Consider the following 16,629-nt stretch of genomic DNA (forward strand, 5'->3'; position numbering starts at 1 on the left):
TTTGGCTTGTGGCAAGTACAAGTTAAGGATTTATTGATTCAAGTGGAACTACGATCAGATTGGTCACGTGAAGAGAAATTGTCCAAAAGGTGTAGCAGAGTCGACTAACTGATTGGAGTCGGACAATGCGTCTCTCCTAGTGGTGGAGGACGCAGATGCAGTGCTGTAAAGTAAGATGAGAACATCCTCATGCATGTTGCTAGTTGCCATGATAGAGGATGTGTTCTTATTGGCGCGGGTCAGCATATTTACACGTAGCATTGACTGACATTTGATGCAACATGTGTAGGTATGTAATGGTGTTGTGATGTCAATGGCTGATGAGCTCTATGAAAAAGTCAGTGGGAGAGTTGCACCATAACTATCAACAAGGTTGTTTCGACATGTAGTCGATGAAATGCTTGGAGTTCACGAATAATTCTGAGTGGTTATACTCATATGGTGGAGTATGGGACTGTTATAGTGTATCAAAGGCTTACCTATTTTTTCCAAGTATTGTGATTAAAAGTTGTAGAAGAGATGACAAGATTGATTCGTTTTCGACAAGGTGGAGATTGTAAGGTAATTTCCTCAAAAGTTAAAAGTTGGAAGACTTCTATTGCAAATAATAAAATGTAGTTATTGTATTAGACCACTTCAAAGTAAAGTTGAGAATAGAATCCTTGTAAAATTTGGTCTCTAATTTACAGTCGATTTTGAAGTCTTGCATACGAAAGAATCCTTGTTGAATTAAAAGAGTCTTGTTTGAGTTTAAATTAAACTCTGCTACTTGATTATTGATCCTATAATAGTGGATGTATTTCATTATTTTAGGTGTGGTCAGAGAGTTGATCTGAGAGAAAAATATTGTGGGCCTAACATCTTAAGACTTTTCATACATTGGGTGGAAAAGTAGGTGTGGTAAAGCTCGGGTTTATTTTTTTCTTTATAATACTTCGGGATTAGGTTGGTAAGTGAAATTCTATATGATTGTAACAATTTTTCATATAGTGAAAAGTTTTGACAGTCTGTTTAATTTGTGCGTTATATTCTTTATTTTTTTTGTTTGCTAATATTCATCCCGAACTACAAAAGATTCTACGGGTAAATAGAAATAAAGGGAATTGGCGTAAAATTTCCCGACAGAATCTATCATCCAAAAAATCAATAAAAGTGTCACTGACATTAATAAAGTCTTTTTTACCTCTTCAATTACTGCATTAGCATTGTTGATGCTCTTTTAGTCTTTTCTTTCTTCTTCTTTGGCCTTCTGCAATATTTCTTTATGTGATCAGTCTTGTCACAGTTCTAGCATTTCATATTCTTTCCAGACTTGCTTATACAACTCCTTTACTTTTCACTATTATCTCCATTGGAATTTTTCTCGATAACCCTATCCTACTTTTGACATTTAGGGCAAAACTCGATATTGAGACTTTTCCAAAATCTTTTATACGGACTTCCCCAGCAAGAATAATATCACGAGTGTCACTCGAATTTCTATTTCGCGTTGCTTATGAAGTTATTGGTTGTAGCTCTTTTGGGCTTCCGACTGATTGATAATTATATGCAATTTATTGAAAATTTCTACTATTTTACATAGATGAATTCTTACACTTATCGGACAATACCTTCATCAAATTCGTTATGATTTTCTCCATCGTCATAGTGTGACCAATGTTCTTCGACGGTGTTAATCGGATAACACCCAATAATCCTTCGTTCCTTCTGGTTTTTCATTCAAAAAGAGATGATGCAGGTTTTTTTTATACAAATAATCCTCGATTTGAATCCTCTAGAATGCAAAATGCATACCATCAAACTTGTAGATCCTAAATAACTCTCCTTCTTTGTTAACCTTGCTCTTAATATATCTGATACCTATTGTTGAAGATGAGAAACCTAATTCAATTCCATAGAGAGCGATAAATATGCAGAAAGAAAAGTAGACATTCAAGAAAACATAAGATTATATGTATTTGTCTCAATATGATATTACACAACGATGCACTAATTCACACACTGACTCCGCACGTATACAATAATTAGCTCTACAATTTAACGTATTAGAATTATGTTAAAAATGTGATTAAACAATGTCTTAACTATCACAATCTTCGCTCATCATCCAAATTGATAGTATACTTATCCGTGTTTAAAAGTTATTTTCGATAAATTAGAACCGACTTTAAAAATAAGTTGGATCAACCATTTTGATTTGAAGTTAATTAAAGTTGAACCAAACTAACCTATAAATATATGATCCACATCAAAATGTTCACTTCTCACATAGTGAACTAACTTAAAAATGGATAAAGCAAAAACTAAGGCCATTATCTTAAGATAATTATATTCACACTACAAATTTTATTTTTTGCACCACGTTTTAATTGAATTTAAGATTTTTTTAATCCTTACTCATTATAGAACTTATGCCCCTAACGATTTTTCATCTCATTCTGATTCTCAAACTTTTCGTCAATTAACATATTTTGTATTTGATAATTTTATATCCAAAAGTCTATTAAAATGGTCTAAAAATAACTTATTTTTCATCATATTTTTAAAAAATATAATTAAATAAAGAGTGCGAAAAATATTTTTCCCTCATTTTAAAATATGAAAATAAAATGATTTGTTATAAATCATCATCAAGAACGAAACGTACTAATTAATGAAATGATAAGAATTCGATGAAAAAAGTTAAAAAAAAATAATTGTTACAAAAAACAAATATTAAGGAATTTAATTGTGATTAAAATGTGATATATCAAATTAAAATTATGGTAACAATATAATCACCCTTACCTTAAACCGTAGATGTGGTTTGCTTTACTAATATTAAAATAATTATTGTTACTCCTCTTGATATTAAAATATAACTACAGAATTCAATTCAGCAATTCTATCTTTAGTGGCCACTTACTATATTCTTTTACACTCCCCCAAAAAGCAATTATAATGATGTTATGTCAACACTTATATACATATAAGATAATTATAATCAAATATATTTTCGAATATGTAAAAGGTACAAAGTAAAAAAATAAAAAATGATGGTATACATAAAACGTGTAACTAGGAATCTATTCAAAAATCATCAAGTTAAAAAAAATCAAATAGAAATCGCCTTTTTTAAATCATTAGTTTAGTGTCACGTGGACCCATCAATGAAACGATTTTGAGCTAAGATATATTCTTATTTTACTACAAACAAAGTATGAAAATCTTTTATAATCAATAAAATAAAAGACAATAAAATAAGAAAGATAAATATATTGTGAAATCGCAATTTAAAATCGAACCAAAACCTTTAGGTTTGGGTTTGAAAAAATTCTCAAACCATTTTAATGTTTTTGCTTAGATTTGGATTTTTCTGAAATTGTTTATATAGTTTGGTTTGAAAACTGTCAAAAATCGATCAAATTGAACCGCTTACACTCCATGTGTAATTCACATATAAAAAACTATTCAACACAAAAAGCTTAAATTGTATTTTTATTTTTATTTTTCATTCGATCAAACTTCATTTAATCCAGCCTATTTACGAAAAATTTAAGAGAGCACTAACATAAAGGTTGAACCCCAACTTTAAGGGCCCCCACGTCCCCGTTCCTGAAATATCATGAGGGAGGTAAATCGCGGGATGTGCCCCAACAAATCAAGGAACAAGAGGTTGTCCGTACACTGGTGTACACAAAGAGTCCAATTCCATATTTCAGCAATCGAACTCTCACACTACGACTGTCGGCAAAGTTAAAACTATCTCAATCCTATCCTTTGCACCACTGGGATATATCCCGGGGCTAAGAGAGCACTAACATACAAATACAAAGTGAGAAAGGGACTCTTTATTCCACCTAATAGTCAGAATGCAATTCGATTATGTATTTAAAAAAAAAAAATATTTATTATTTAGAATTCATTTTCAAAATCAACTGATTCACTTCAAATTGATTAGTTCACCACCGAACTTTTGCATTTATTTATCTATTTAATTTTTATCGTTGATTCATCTTAAATCCGTTGACTCTTGATTCATTATTTTTAACAACAGTTGTTTTTCAAATATTAAAAATTCTATATCTAGTTTTAAATTTATATCAAAAACATATAATTTTTCACAATCATCAAAAAAAAAAAATAGAACAATTAACTATATAATTTTTAAGTTGATACAATTAATTTATTTTTATAATTAGTTACTTGCTCTCAGACATTTTTGGAACACTCATATTATGATCGATAGAGTTTATTCCACTTGAAAAGTCTATATGACTATTGAGATTACGTTAATTAATACTGCCAAAAACTATTCAAAATTACTAGTAGTAAGTACGTATTTTGCATGTCTTATGTATTGAATGTACTTTTCGATTGTATCCTTAAACAACGTAGTTTAAAAATTACTTCCTTGAAAAATGAAAACATTATATTTAATCTAATAGTGAAACATCTATGAGAAAAGAATTGGCTAATTCTGACATTATATAATACCTCTCCATCACACCAAATAAATTTAAGACATGACAACAAAAATAAACATTAACTATTAATAAAATGGAAAAAGTTAATATTTTTCAAAATTAAATCGACGACTTGACTCATTTTGTTCTTCTAATGATGTATCAGGGCTCAATTCTATTAGTGTTTTTGATGATGGTTTATTTTATTTGTGATGTTTCTAGCATACAAAACAAAACAAAAAGAAGTCATTGATATTTTAGTTTAATTATTTATTTATCAATGTTGAAAAAACTATATAGAAAATATAGATCACAAAAATATAATAGCATCATACAACAAATGTCTTTATCAAGAATGTGACTATGCTCAAATACTAATATGATGCAGCGACATATACTAATTATAATTAATACTTCAAATTTTGTTTAATACCGAAAATTGGACAAGTATAAAAAAAAATTCTTAAATGATTTTATTTAATATAAAAATTAGCCAAAGATCAATACAAAAGTCACGTTTCAACAAAATCTTAATTGTCAAAGTTAAATATAATTGCACCAATACTAATGTCCTCTCATCTCTTCTAAGATTAATTGCTATGTAAAATCATAAATTTATAAATATTAAAATATAAATCGTTAAGTTGAAGATGAATCACGGTAGTGAAAAGAGATCTGGCAATAGATGTGCAGTCAAAGATGGCTCCACACAATCATAAATATGAATAAAAAAGTATGCATATTTGCATAAATTTGACGGGACAATGATACCATTCGGTTGCCACATGCTTAGGACGTCCCAAATAGATGTATACATATACAATTAATCTGATTTGTGGTAATAGATAAATTTAGAATAGAAATTTTATACAATTAAATCATGATATTAAAAATTAAATTGAAATGTGAACCAAACTTAACAAATTGCCAAACAAATAAAATAAAATAAAATTCACAACAATCATCAACTTATAAGTAGCTTATGTTCATCATTTAGATAGATATGACAAAAAGTACTAAAAAAATAAAGAGAAAAATAACTACATTATCTTTTTAGCATAATAAAAAACTTCATCAAAAACTAAGCGTGTGTTTGGCTCTGATTCTTACCAATTTTTTCCAACTTTTTTTCAAAAATTGTTGTCCCCATGCAGAATATAAGGACGACGTCCCTTCCAAAAAAACCTAGTCATCTGGGTGTGTATTAGTCATTTGAATTATGGAAATTTGTGGAAAACTATTTCAGCCCTTTAATTGGAATTTTATTCCTTCCCTTTCTGTTGGAATTTTATTCTTTCCATTGAGGGCGAAATAGTCATCAAACTCAAGGCGATTTTTCATCTGATATCATCTCAAACAAAAGACCGAGTGATTGTAACATTTTATCAATGTAAATATTGTAGCAAAATGAGGTGTCAAGAAAAAAATTGGAAAAGAATGGGGATCAAACGTGGCTAAAACAACCATTCTTCTTCTTCTTCTTCTTCTTCTTCTTCTTCTTTTCTATAATTTATATCTCACGCAAATTGACTTCTCCAAAGCTCCAATGCCCTAGCCTACAACAAATTGTTTTCATTGACAGCAGTTGTAAAATAGAAATGTTGATTTTTATAGCTATGAAGGATAATTGCAATAGAGGCCCTAAACCTTTCACACATTAGTAGACTTTTTCCAAACCTTTGATTTGTTGCGACCATTCCCCTAACATTTTCAAACGTGATAAGTGAGGTCTCAATAGATAAAAAAAAAACATCCAATTTCCCGTTAATTGACCAAAAAATTGAGTTTGACTACATTTTTAATATTTTTATAAAGAGTAAAATATTAACTTTCTATCTACCAGATTACATAATTACAATAATTAAATTAAAAAAAAACTGAAAAAAAGGGAAAACAAGGGAAAATTTTGACTAGTTGCCAATTTCTCGGTGCATATTTTTTCTTATACATTTGATTATTTTATGCTGAATTAAGAAGGAAAAAAAAATATTATTCATGTTATACTAAGGATATGGTTGATGTAGATTTATATAATAGATTTTTGTGAGGTCCCCCGGGGCATAATCCAGTGGTGCAAAGGACGTGAGTGAGGTTATCTCACGTCTTGCTAACAGCTGCAGTGTGGGGGTTCGATTCCTGAAACATAAAATTGGACTCATTGTAGGCGCAATGTATAAGCAACTCTTATTCCCTAACTTGTTGGGGTACATCTCTAGATTTACCTCCCTCACAAAACTCTAAGGGCGGGGAGGTGGGGCCAAGGTTGGGGTTCAACCTTTATATAATAGATTTTGTGAGAAATGATATTTTTGAAAAACATATGGTTGAAAAATAGAAAAAATATGAGTTTACATGTAAAATTATTTAATTTAAAAATTATATGTTTGGAAATAAGTTTAAAGAAAATAAATTTTGAAAAATATGTACCAATAGGGACTAAGTGAACAAATTAATAAATTTTATCGAGTTAAAACAACAATCTCACCTGTTTTGACTGCGATTAATTTATTGATTATAATAGTCAAACATCTAACTATGATCGACTGCAAAAAATAAAGTATTTTAATATAAAAGAGGTCACATTAGATAAAAATTCACTCTCAACATTGACTCATCGCAAGCTTTCTCATTGCCCAAACTTAAAAAGTAATTAAAATCTCTTTATTGAACAGTAAGTATAATTAAAAATATTATTAAAATGGATTAACTGTCATAGATAAATAAATTTAAAATTTAAAATAAGTTGGATAAATAATTGCGATTAAGACCCTATTTGTCCCTTATTTTCTATTAATACATTTCATGACATGAACATTTTTTTTTTTTTAAAAAATTTCGATCAAATATTTTATCAGCTTTTATTAAAATTTATTTAAAATAATTTTTTCAACTAAATTAGATATGGAAAAATTCATAAACAATGTATTAACTATACACAATTCAAAAATCAAGTTTTAAGTTTAACTAATGTAAAAATCAGGTTTTTATCTAATTAATTAAAAATATTTATTAATTAAATATAATAAGGTCATAATTATACAATTAATTGTCACATGTACACAATTATAGGTAACAGATTTATTTACTGGTCACATATCATTAAATTAATTGGTCACAGATTATTTTGAGGTCACAAATCAGAACTTTATTAGGTCACAAATTATTTTGAAATCACATATCATAATTTATCTATCGATTTTATAGGTCACAAATCCAAAAAATTATAAGTCACACGTAATACATTTTCAAATTTGATGGTCACAGATGACTTTTTTAGTTACAAAATAATTGAATTTTAAAGTCACGGATTAATAGTATAATTGGTCACAAACACCAAACACCCAAATCGATCGTGAACAGCCACCACCAGATCCGCCACATTCAAAACCAAAACACGGATCCAATTTTAGATCTAAACAACTATTTGTCTCAAACCACCCAAAAAGCCCCAAAAGTAGATGACAAAGAAATTGTAAGAAGCAGCAAATTTAGCACTAAATAGTTGTAGCAGATCTTTCCCAAATTCCTCATCATTCTACACCAGAACATCACTGTTCACACTGTCAATAGATCATTACCCAATTTTTAAAAGTGATCAGAACCCATACAACATGATCAGAACTCAACTCCGACGAAAGCTAGAGAAAAGTGAGATGCCAAATGTTTCTATAATTAAACCATCAGCAAATCAGTAAACCAACTGGTGTGTGGTGAAAATTGGGAGAGAGAGAGAGAGGATAGGTTTGACTTTTGAGGGAAGTCTCAAAAAATGTTGCTCTGGGTGTGTTTGAGCGAGTGGGATGTTATTTATAATTCCACAACATTTTATTTAAATTTATCACCTGATTTTTGCACAAACAAACCTTCAACCTGTTTTTTAAATTATGATCTTTAAATGCCTATTAGGGTGTAATTTCCACCTAAATTTATTTTTAAAAGTATCTAAATCCATAGAAAAAAGTCAAGGGACAATTGGAGTCCATACAATGAACTATCTTTAAAATGGATAAAGCAAAAATTAAGGCCATTGTTTTATTTTGGAAAAATAATTGCCTAAAAAATATAAAATTCCAAAAATTAAGAACAAATTTCCGCCACTCGCTAAAATACGCTCTGCGTGCTCTTCACTCTTCGTCCCTATCCCGCTGCCAGTTTTACTGTTACATTACAAATATTACACAAAATTCACCGCCTCCGCTTTCCGGCGAGATACAAGTTGTCGCCTGTCACGTGGAATTCCACATTTTTTCCAGATGCAGTTGTTGTTGGAGGAATTCGATTCCTTTTTGCCAAATGAGAAATGAAATTCCTTAATAATTTTTTGGCTGAGAATGAAAAGCAAAGGAATTTTAAGTGAAGCCATTAAATGCTTTTAGTTTCTATACGGGTATCTGATTCTATATTCCGTTGGAATTTGAGGGATTTTATTAGCATTTCGCCCTTACCAAAATGGCTATATAAATCCAGGATGCGTATCAAGGGGCGCCCATTTTCCTTTTGCGTTTCGCTATTTTCTTCTCCAAATCCCAATCATATTCTTGAGCCCTTTTCATTTTCCTCTTCAAGAATTTTATTCAATTCCGGGATTTTATCGTCTCCTCTTTCGGGTCAATTTCCGAGTATAAGAAAAGTGACTAGTTGCAAAGGTTAGTGAGTTTTCTAGATCAATCTTGAACGTGTATCTTGTCATTTTCTTTGCCCTTTTTCTTTATTTTTCTAAATCTGGGGAGAGAAGAATTTTTTTTTTTTAAATATTTAACGAATTTTTACTTTGCATGTTATTTTATTTGATGTATCTTCAACATGCATGATTAATTCCTACGAAAATCAGTTCTTCTTTTCTCAGTTTTGGGAAAAACTTGCATTCTTAGGTATATTTTGCATTGGTCAAAGCTGCATGATTTCTGGAAAAGAGAAATTTATTGAATTTTCAGGATTAATTGAATTTGGCAATTTTCGTTCTTGAAGTTGTTTCAGAAAGCAAACTTGAAAAAGGTTTCTGGGTAAGAAAAGATTTTGAACTGCCATGCCTATTTTTGATGTTTTGTACTTGCATAGATATAATATTTTGTTTTGTGATGTCAGTCAGGTTTGTTGGAAAACATTAATTTCTGCCTTCTACTATCATCTTTATTAAATTTAATTCTATATGACCATCAAGGCATGTTTGGTACACAGTGTTGGACATGACTGAATAGTACAAATGAATGTGGATGAATTAGTTTCCTGTCTTAATTTGCCAGACTTATTATTTGAGTTCCATTTTGGAACTGCATGCCTTAATTTTTAATGACAGGTATGGTGAAATGCACTAATGTCCAGCTTTTACTATCATAGTTATTACATATAATTTTGTTCCATCAGTTTTTATGCTGTAGAATAGAGAGTGAAATATGTTTGTGAATATGAGGATGAGGTCTTTTAGTAATGGAGTAAGAAGATGTTTGTGTAGGAACTCAATATAGTCAAGATTTACTGTGATGAAACCAGTGTCATCCTTGGAGTATAGGCTTAGAAGTTGGAACATAACATGGGGCCAGAGGATATACATACAATGATTACCGAATGTAAGGTGCCATGGTGCAGGAAGGAGTCCTTTACACTTCATTTTTAATGACCTTTACCCTTGTGTTTGATTTAATTAATTTTGGGTTCTTGTTCCTTAATAACAAATAATTGGTTTTCTTAATAGTGATAACTGGAGAATATCCGTCTAGTTTTGCCACTCATTTTTTGTGCTGTTATTAATAGGAATATTGAAATGTGAAATTGCCAAGATTTGATGGCTTGTATTGAAGTTTACTTAATGCGGGGGAAATATGGGGAGTAACTAATCTGGAAATACTTATAATTAGAGTATAATTTATCACTCAAATTTATGAAGTAAAGATTGAGCCAACACAGGCTCTGATAACTCCATTTCTTGACACATGTAACATCACAAACTCAGTTTATTTTATTGACTTTACACATGTCGTCTCTAGTGTCTCCTCAGTGCAATCTTTAATATTTCGTACTTGCGGATATTTTAGCTTATCCTATATTAAAAGCTTGAACCATTAATTTGGTATGTATTTGATCGCACAATTAGCAGACTTGTTGCATTTAGGATAAATACGTTTTCTTATTCACTGTTCAAAACTAGAAAGTATAACCATGTAGATAAATCATTGCCTATGTGCAAAGTTTTTGTATAAAATGCTTTTGTCTTTGGTTACTTGGGCTTTCATTGAATTCAAAAATCTGTGCTGTTTCCATACTTGTTGATATACACTAAGAGCATGTTTGGTACGCAATATTGGGCATGACCTGAAAGATACCATAAACAAGATTGTAAGTTCTTTCCCTTCTTTAATACCGTCCAATACTCTTCAACTCACCTTAGCAGACATGCCATAATTTGTTTATGGCTGGTGAATAACTTAAATATTAACTTTCCTTCAACATCTGCAGTAAATATGCATAAACACCGTGCAACATATATGCCTAGTAAACAGCAGTTAACATGCATTGAAAAATCACCTTTACATACTTTTGATACAGTCCTGCTAGCAAGTGTGTGCTAGTCACTTTGTTCATTTAGTTCTTGATTACCACAGTCTTTGGCGGATTTGTTTTTAATTTTGTGGAGATATTGGCAATTTGAGTTGGCATAACTTTAAAACTATTCTAACAAATCATTCACTTTTTGTTTGTTGACTACCTTCAGGTAATAACCTTCATTCCAGAAATACGATGGATGGCATGGGTGCAGATGGAAAAACATTGCCACCCGAGACAACTGATACCAGTGATCGTGGTCAGAATCCCTATATATGGTCTTCTCCTAAAGCAGGACAAAAGATTGATATTGGAAAGCAGATATTCTGTAATAGGTCTTTGAACATGAAGAACATCGTTGCAGTGGGATTTGATATGGACTATACTTTAGCTCAGTACAAACCTGAGACTTTCGAATCACTTGCTTATGAAGGCACAGTAAGAAAGCTGGTTTATGATTTGCAGTACCCTTCGGAGGTTTGTCTACATTTTGGTCTGTTCTATCTTATCAAGAAGAAGTTTTTCAAGAAATGATGAAAATTGAAAGCCATTAATATCCCAACAAGTTTAAGCTATTGTGATTGTCTACTGATGAAGTCAGTAATTGAATCTATTTGTCCTTGTCGAATCTTTCTACACTATGAAATATGAATCCCACTCAACAGAAAAAGGAAAGGAAAAAAGAAATGAACCAAAAATATGAAGAACTTACCTAATGTTTCACAAAGTTGGATTATATTTGCTCTTTGCTAATTTTTTATTTTATTTTATAATCTGAATAGTGATAGCTTATTAACTTGAGTGGCCTTGTATAGTTGTTGGAATGGACATTTGATTGGAAATACATGGTCAGAGGATTAGTTCTTGATAAAAAGAGAGGCAATATATTGAAGGTTCGTGTTCTATACCGTGACTAAATCTTTGTTTCATTTTTTTTTTTTTTTGTTTGGATTTAACGTGTAAATTAAACTGTGTTGGTTGTATGATTCATAGATGGACCGACACAAGTATGTCAAAGTAGCTTATCATGGATTTAGAGAGATGTCGAAGGAAGATAAAGTTGCTACATATGGAAGTACTTTGACACGCGACTCGTTTGATGAACCTGACTATGCTCTCATCGATACCCTTTTCTCTTTGGCTGAAGCTTACTTATTTGCACAGCTTGTTGACTTCAAGGATAATAATCCAGGAAAAGTTTTGGCAGAGTAAGAGAATTATCAATTCTTTAATACATTGGGTACAGTAGTTATTTCTCTTCTCTCTATTTGATGTAATAATTCGTCCAACAGCTGAATAAAATTCAAAGTATATTTTGTGAACACGCTCAAGGATAATAGGCTCCAAACCTTTGACACTCCTTCCCTGTTACAGATAAAAGCATATTACCAAACATGGGATTGTATATCTTGCAGTTTTGCACTTTGTGTTACTGATTCAAAATTTGCACCTTTTCTGGTGTTTTAGGTACCATTTTGGCAACAAATTATTTGAACAATCTGGATTGAGAAGTTTGTTGGAAAATAGCTACTCTAAATTGAAAGAATTTCTTTGTTATCTGAATGCAAACATATGTTCTAACTGGTACCTTGAAGTTTCTTTCCTAATTATCCCACTTTAATTGGTGTCATGTTTTTTCTCTAATGGTATTGCAGCTACTCTCAAATGTACAAAGATGTTCGAGCAGCGGTGGATTTGTGCCACCGTGATGGTACTTTAAAGCAGATGGTTGCAAAAGATCTTAGAAGGTATTGTAATTTCTTCAAAATGCAGCGTTGAAACTTGTTAACTTTTTAGAACAATGTAGTGCTAATTGAGAGAAATTTAGAATGGATAAGTAGTTAGACATCCTTATCTGACGATTAGTGATAACTTTTGGAGTATTTTGCATATAAAGTGAGATGATTTTTCCCTTTTTATTTATGCTCTTCGTCATAAAGGTGACTTTGGTTAGTTAAATGGAAGAAATATTGATAATACCACTTAGCAAGGTTAGGAGTTGGAAAAGGTGCATAAATTTTCAGCAAGTATAAGATTTATGTTTAATGATTTCTTTGGGCGTTTTTGTCATGGTATAAATAGCTAAAATTATATATGAAAAATTAGTAAACCAAATGTGAGGATGGATATGCAAGAACAGGCAGCTGATTCAGTGATAGCCTGGTGATGCATGCTACAATCCTGTACCTAAAATAAGTTATTCCGTTAATACCTGTGAGTATGATACTGATATGAAATTCTCATAATTTATATATAATTACTAATTAATAAATACTATTGTGTGATTTAATAATAAACACTGATAGATAGTTTCTGGAAAAGGGTTGATAATTCAAAATATTAAAAGATTATCAATGTTATAAAACCCAAACCTAACCGATCAGTTCAACCATTAAAATCTTGAATTGGCCTTAAATTTGGTCCAGTCATCCTATATTAACCGAAAAATGAAAACCCAGTCAACAAACCATAGAACCGGCCAATTTAACCGTGAACTGAAAACCCAAATACTGTTTTACCGGTTACTAATTTTCTTTTTTACACACTTTCAACTATTTCATGGGCTCATGCATTGAAATTACAGGCCCAATTAAGATTTGTTACAAGTGCTTGTCATTTTATAGACACTCTTCCCTCCACTACCACATTCAACTTTCGATGTGGGATAAAAGACTATATCCAATTGTCAAACATACAATTAAAATTATTTGAACAAAGGTTAAATGGTCCCCAAAAAAGTATATATAAGCAAAAACAATTTCAATTTGAACAAAACAAATTATATGGACATATTGATCATTACTTTTTGAACTTTTAAAAGAAATTATATGATAATAAATTTAATTAACAAACATGAATGTATATTTACTTTGAATTAGCAATATAAAATTAAAAAAATCTATTGTTATAATACTTTATAGTTTATGGATGTATTTATTTACTTAATGGTATCCTATTTGTCATCAATTTGATCATGGTTGAATCTTTTGAACCTTAAACCTTGATCTTTTTCAAGTTAATGAACGTGCTGATATTCAAAACATTGAAGATTATATTAGGAATTTGTTCTTTCTTTTATTTTTTGAAAATTAAGATGGTCACTTTCATATTAGTATTACTACCATTGTTTACGCTGTAAATAAGTTTGCCATGATCAATGTAATGATAAAAGAAGGATGAGTGATTAACTAAAAATTGCACAATAAAGTTTCATCTAACACCTAACATTCATTACAAAATTCCACCAAGTTCGATATTACAGAGCATAAGGTGCACAATAAAAAAATTCATTTTTTTCTAAGGGGCATGTTATTCCACCCTTGCTATTGCATCTCTAATATCTCCAATGGCCTGGAGGACTGTCGATGAAGGTATGAATGGTTGGTGCTGAACCTTTATCAAATATCAGTGATACTGTAGATATTACGAAAATAGTCAAATAGATAGTGTTGGAAACATACTTTCTTTGATAAAGAAGTACGTGACGGTCTATATAAATATGACTGTAAATAATGGAATTTAATTGGATGGGTCTTCCTTTAGCAACCGATGTCACAGCACTCAAATGAAAGGATGTGGTATGCTAACATCAACTGCCTTGTTGTGTTCTCCTCAAGTTGTAGTATCATTAGGTGATGTAAAGTGGCAGCAATTATAGTTGCTGTGGCCTGATACTACCCATGATATGTGAATTCTTTTATAGTGTAACAATAGATGCCCTTTTCAAGACTGTATATTGAAAGCACTATGAAGAGAAAGACAAATATAATTGATTAAATAGGTACCCAGTTATGAATTGGAACCACCTTTGCTGTGACTCAAATATAAATTATAAAGATATAAAATTCCAAGAGGCCCAGCAGGAAGGAACCTCGCCAAAAATAAAACTTAAAATTGTTTCCTGATGCCTCACTACTGTCTACTTCCATAAGATTTTCCGTAATAGTTTCAACTTCTATCCTATATTGTCCCATTTGTTCATTAACATCTCTGTCCCCCTCAATACATTCTTCTTCAATTCTCTCTATTTACACCTGACATTCTGTTTGCATACTTCAACATTAAAAGTAGAATAGCATGATTACAGTAATTTATAATAATAATAATGATAACAATAATAACAACACAGTGCCAACAATAATAAACCAAATCAAGAATTGAACATTGGGCTTTTAACAAACACTGGGTCTTCATATATTAAACCTGGCTTTCTCTGTATTTAGAGAGGCGCTGGTGACAATGGAAGGGTGTCACCAACACCTATCTCTTTCTACAAATTAAGGAAAATTTATCCTAAACCGTCAATGAATTGAACATGGGTTCTTGTACACTGGGTCTTCATATATTAAAACTAGCTTTCTATGTATTTAGAGAGAGATGCTGGAGACAATGGGAGGGTGTCACCAGCATCTCGCTCTTCAAGTTTAGAAAATCTGTTCTAAACGATCAGTGAATCTCACGTCGTATTCTCCTTGTCTAAACCAGCTAGGAAGGAATTTGTTCATCCTTAATCAGTTTCAGTAATATAAATTGGTGTTGCAAACTTACATGCAATGTTAATTCATTATCTAGTTTCCAGTTATTTTAACACCAGTGCCAAATTTTCAAACTGATATATCATATATTTCTCATTATTTATCAGATATATCAATGAGGATACCTCAATTGTTCCCATGCTAGAAATGATTAAAGACTCTGGCCGTGCTACATTTCTGGTGACGAACAGGTAGCTTTTTTTATCCTGCAAAGTTGTTGAAGATAATACGTATGATCCCTCCGTGATTTTGACTTGAACGTAAAAGAAGATAGATTATTTGGAACATTTCCTACCAAGAGTGTGTAAAACACCTTTTTCTCTGGATAAATCAGAAAAATGAAATAATCTTCTCTAGTTTCTTTCTAGGTAGAGGCGGAAGATTGCATCAATTGATGTTACCTGAATATGTCTTAAAGAAACTTAAGAGCTTCAAACCCCATCGTACATGTTGAAACTCAATAGTTTTGATATACGTGCATGGTGTTATGGAGTCAATGTTTGTTGCCAATTGCAATTTTCTTGGCTCTCTGAAGATTGAAAAATCTCAAGTACTTTGTCCTAGATTGATTAAAATGGAAAGTATATGATACTGGCAAATATCTTCTTTTAGGCTTTCATATCTATTACTTCATTCCTCTTTAAAAATTTATGTTCTTAGTGACTGCATTAGCTGCTCTAAAAATATGATGTGAGGTGTTTTCATTCAATAAACATATTTTAATGCTTATTTGTTAGACTTCTCCCTTGGCTTTTCAGTATAATTCCATTTCTTTGAATTGTTAATGTACTGAAATCACAAAAACCTTCTTATTTCAATGGTAATATGTTCGTGATGGACTGAAGCTGTTGTACAATGTCTGTGCTTAAATGAATGTCTAAATAACTCTATTGAATTTGATGCAGCTTGTGGGACTATACAAACATCGTAATGAACTTTCTTTGTGGACCAATCACCATGAATAGCTGCTCTGCTTTTCATTGGCTTCAATACTTCGATGTTGTTATTACTGGCAGGTGATTAGCTTCTCGACACATGACTCTCTTTACAAACAGTGTGAACTATATATATATATATATATTCTCCCCCCCACCCCCACCCCACACACC

The 16,629-nt window shown here is 31.1% G+C and overlaps 1 protein-coding gene across 7 annotated transcripts in view; it reads left to right on the top strand.

Moving 5' to 3' along the window:
* Window positions 1-8,522: 8,522 nt before the first annotated feature.
* The window catches only part of LOC111394331 (5'-nucleotidase domain-containing protein 4-like), a 12,776-nt gene continuing 4,669 nt past the window's right edge, over window positions 8,523-16,629 (top strand). For 5 of the 7 annotated variants that reach the window (XR_002702570.1, XR_002702572.1, XR_002702571.1 and 2 more), the window contains exons 1-7: window positions 8,523-9,091; window positions 11,155-11,462; window positions 11,801-11,878; window positions 11,979-12,193; window positions 12,641-12,733; window positions 15,628-15,711; window positions 16,426-16,536. Coding sequence is in view for 3 of the 7 variants with exons in the window: in XM_023020091.1 (XP_022875859.1) it covers window positions 8,812-9,091; window positions 11,155-11,462; window positions 11,801-11,878; window positions 11,979-12,193; window positions 12,641-12,733; window positions 15,628-15,711; window positions 16,426-16,536 (1,169 nt within the window). In the remaining 4 variants the exon portion in view is untranslated. Of the gene's footprint in view, window positions 9,092-9,413; window positions 9,449-11,154; window positions 11,463-11,800; window positions 11,879-11,978; window positions 12,194-12,640; window positions 12,734-15,627; window positions 15,712-16,425; window positions 16,537-16,629 lie in introns of all 7 variants that reach the window. The other 2 variants (XM_023020090.1, XM_023020089.1) reach the window with 2 other exon arrangements.

This window comes from Olea europaea, chromosome 5 (assembly GCF_002742605.1).
Source record: "Olea europaea var. sylvestris chromosome 5, O_europaea_v1, whole genome shotgun sequence".
Classification (NCBI taxonomy): domain Eukaryota; kingdom Viridiplantae; phylum Streptophyta; class Magnoliopsida; order Lamiales; family Oleaceae; genus Olea; species Olea europaea.